Here is a 2,855-nt window from a genome sequence, read left to right as displayed (position 1 = left end):
CTCCCCCTAATTCCAATAATCCCCAACAAGCTCTGTTCCCCACAGACCCCCACAACGCCAGCGACACACTGATACTCTCCACGGGCAGCCATGGCACCCTCACAACGCCCTCTTACGTCACTGCTGACGTCACACACACATACAGCCCCTGGAGGAACGGAAGCACAGACGACAACAACAACAACAGCAGCAACATCACCACCACCACCAACAACAGCTTCATCATCACAGGCAGCTGTGACCTCCTCCCCCGCTGTGAGTCCACCGCCTACCTCCCCGCCGCCTCCACTATCGTCTCGACCTTTGACCTCAAGTGTGAGCGCTCCTCGCTCATCTCCCACATCACCTCCATACAGATGATGGGCGTGGCCCTGGGCTCCTACCTGAGCGGAGAGGTGGGGGACAGGTGGGGGCGGAAGGCTGTCATGTACCTCAACCTGTCGCTCAGCGCTCTCGCCAACGGCTTGGCTGCCTTCGCACCCTCCTGGAAGATTTACGCTGCCCTCAGGTTCCTGATCGGTGTGAGCGGGGGTGGGTGCGTGGCGCTGTCCCTCTACTACCCGCTCGAGTTTGTCACCGCCAGGTGGCGTGTGGCTGTGGCGGGAATCCCGTCATGGGACCTGGGGCTGGTTATCTACGGTCTGCTCATGCTGGCCTTCAAAGACTGGGTCCTGATCCACGTGAGCACAGCCGTCCTTTCCGTCCTCCTACTGGTCGTTGTCTTCTGGATGCCTGAGAGCATGAGGTGGCTAGTGGTCAACTACAGACGGGACAAAGCTGAGGCCGTGGCCAGGAGGATGTGCCGCTACAACAACAGACACCTGCCCAACGCCCAACCCGGACAGATCTTCCCGACCAAAGTCCTCGCAGACCAGGAGGAGACTGAGCAGCAGACGAGACCACCCAGCGTCCTCCAGTTGTTCAGCCGACCCCTGGTCCTCATCACAACGCTCAGCTTCTTCATCTACTTCAGTATGTCGGTCATGTACATGGCCATAGCCTTCAGCATCAGCGCCCTCTTCGGAAACTTCTACCTCAACTTCATCATCTTCGCCCTTCTCTCTATCCCCGCCTCGGTGCTGGTCCCTCTACTGGGCCAGAAGATGGGGAGGAAGAAAGGCGTGATCTTCCTCCTGGCGGTCAGCGCAGTGGTCGGCCTGGCTATCGTGGCCATCTTCTTCGCGGGCTCGGGCAGTGGTCAGAAGACGAGTATGACCATCCTGGCGCTGTGTATCTCGGCACTAGTGGACCAGGCGTGGACTCTAGAGACTGCACACTCCGTGGAGCTGTACCCGACCGCCGTGCGAGCTCTAGGGTTAGGGTTCGTGTCCCTGGGTGCCCGGCTGGGCGGTATAGCGGCCCCGTACGTTGTCCCGCGTGAGCCTGACTCGCTGTACGTGAGTTATCTCATCATGGCGGGCCTGGCGGTGAGCAGCTGCTGTATGCTCCTGGCGCTGCCGGAGACCAGGGACCGCGCGCTGCCAGACGACATCCTACAGGTGGAGCCTCCAGTGGACGGTCACGTGATCGATGACGTCACTGGGGTGATTGGTGTCGGGGGGACAGACGGTGTGGGCGAGGGGGAGAGGGGGGAGAAGAAGGGTGGGGAGAAGGGAGAGAAGAGGGAGAAGGGGGAAAATTGTGGGGAAAAGTATAGGGAGACAGTCGGGGAGTCGGAAATCGGGACACTGCTGGGATCAGAGGTGAGCGTGAGGGCAACGGTGGACAATTCTCGTCTGTCTCTCCGGGACGTGGTGTGACTGTGGGACGTGGTGTGACTGTGGGACGTGGTGTGACTGTAGACTGTCCGGTGGAGGGACGTGGTGTGACTGTCTCTATCCCGTGGAGGGGCGTGGTGTGACTGTGGGACGTGGTGTGACTGTCTCTATCCCGTAGAGGGGCGTGGTGTGACTGTGGGACGTGGTGTGACTGTCTCTGTCCCGTTGAGGGATGTGGTGTGACTGTGGGACGTGGTGTGACTGTCTCTGTCCCGTGGAGGGGCGTGGTGTGACTCTCTATCCCGTGGAGGGACGTCTGTTTTAGTTTTTGTAACATTTTACGGCGCTCACAGTTGCATAAGGTCATATGAACGCCAAGGGGTGGATGTCAACAGAGAAGTCATTACAGGGAATCAGACTTACTCTACTCACCTCTCTAGCTTCAATAGCACAAAGTCTGCTATCAAGGCACCCCCGAAATAGCAGTTCACAAGAAAGTGACAAACATACAAAAGAAGTAGAGGAAAATGACGATAGTAAGGATGAGGGGGGAAAAGCAGCAGTTCCCTGTTGCAGTTCAGGCACAGTATGAGCATGACATCGATGAATCAGCCCATTTACAATTCTACTGTGCATGAGAACAGATTAATGTCCCTCCTTTAGGAATGGCTTAAAGACACTTCAGTCAGTAGCACTGCCCTGGGGGGAGGTGACGTCTGTGAAGGACGTCTTCTTCTTCTTCTTCTTCCTGTGAGATCACAAGAATAGTAGACTGTTGGTCCTTCAGTCTGTATTAGCGCAACCGATCCACCTGTGTGGCCGTGGTTTTTTCTTACTTGGTAGGGCCCCTTGCCTTCAGGCAGCCTTTGCCGTTGGGTGCCGGTGAATGGCACAGTGAGCGCAGCATCTATTCGGAGACGTCTCCGACGTAGATAGACCAAGCAAAAAGCGTTGTGCCTCTAGACCAAGTAAAAAAAATCTGGGGGGTTAGAGGGGGCATGGCCCAATGTTTTAACCCATAATTTGATACATGTATTTTGCAGTTAGGTTTGAAATTTTCTTGAAAAAAATTGATTTGCTTCAGTTTTCGTGGCTATATATGTGATCTGCAGCAAACAATACGCAGTTTAACCCCCC

General features: G+C 56.0%; 1 protein-coding gene across 1 annotated transcript in view; it reads left to right on the top strand.

The window, feature by feature from the left end:
* Positions 1-2,094, top strand: part of LOC101851323 (solute carrier family 22 member 7) — a 21,954-nt gene extending 19,860 nt beyond the window's left edge. Inside the window, exon 3 of the mRNA XM_005113104.1 lies at positions 46-2,094. Within this exon, the coding sequence (XP_005113161.1) occupies positions 46-1,760 (1,715 nt within the window). The 3' untranslated portion in view covers positions 1,761-2,094. The remainder of the gene's footprint in view (positions 1-45) is intronic.
* Positions 2,095-2,855: the final 761 nt, after the last annotated feature.

The sequence above is a fragment of the Aplysia californica genome, unplaced genomic scaffold, assembly GCF_000002075.1.
Source record: "Aplysia californica isolate F4 #8 unplaced genomic scaffold, AplCal3.0 scaffold01619, whole genome shotgun sequence".
Taxonomy (NCBI): domain Eukaryota; kingdom Metazoa; phylum Mollusca; class Gastropoda; order Aplysiida; family Aplysiidae; genus Aplysia; species Aplysia californica.
The sequence above is the reverse complement of the archived record's forward strand: the minus strand, read 5'-3'. Positions and strand labels throughout refer to the sequence as shown.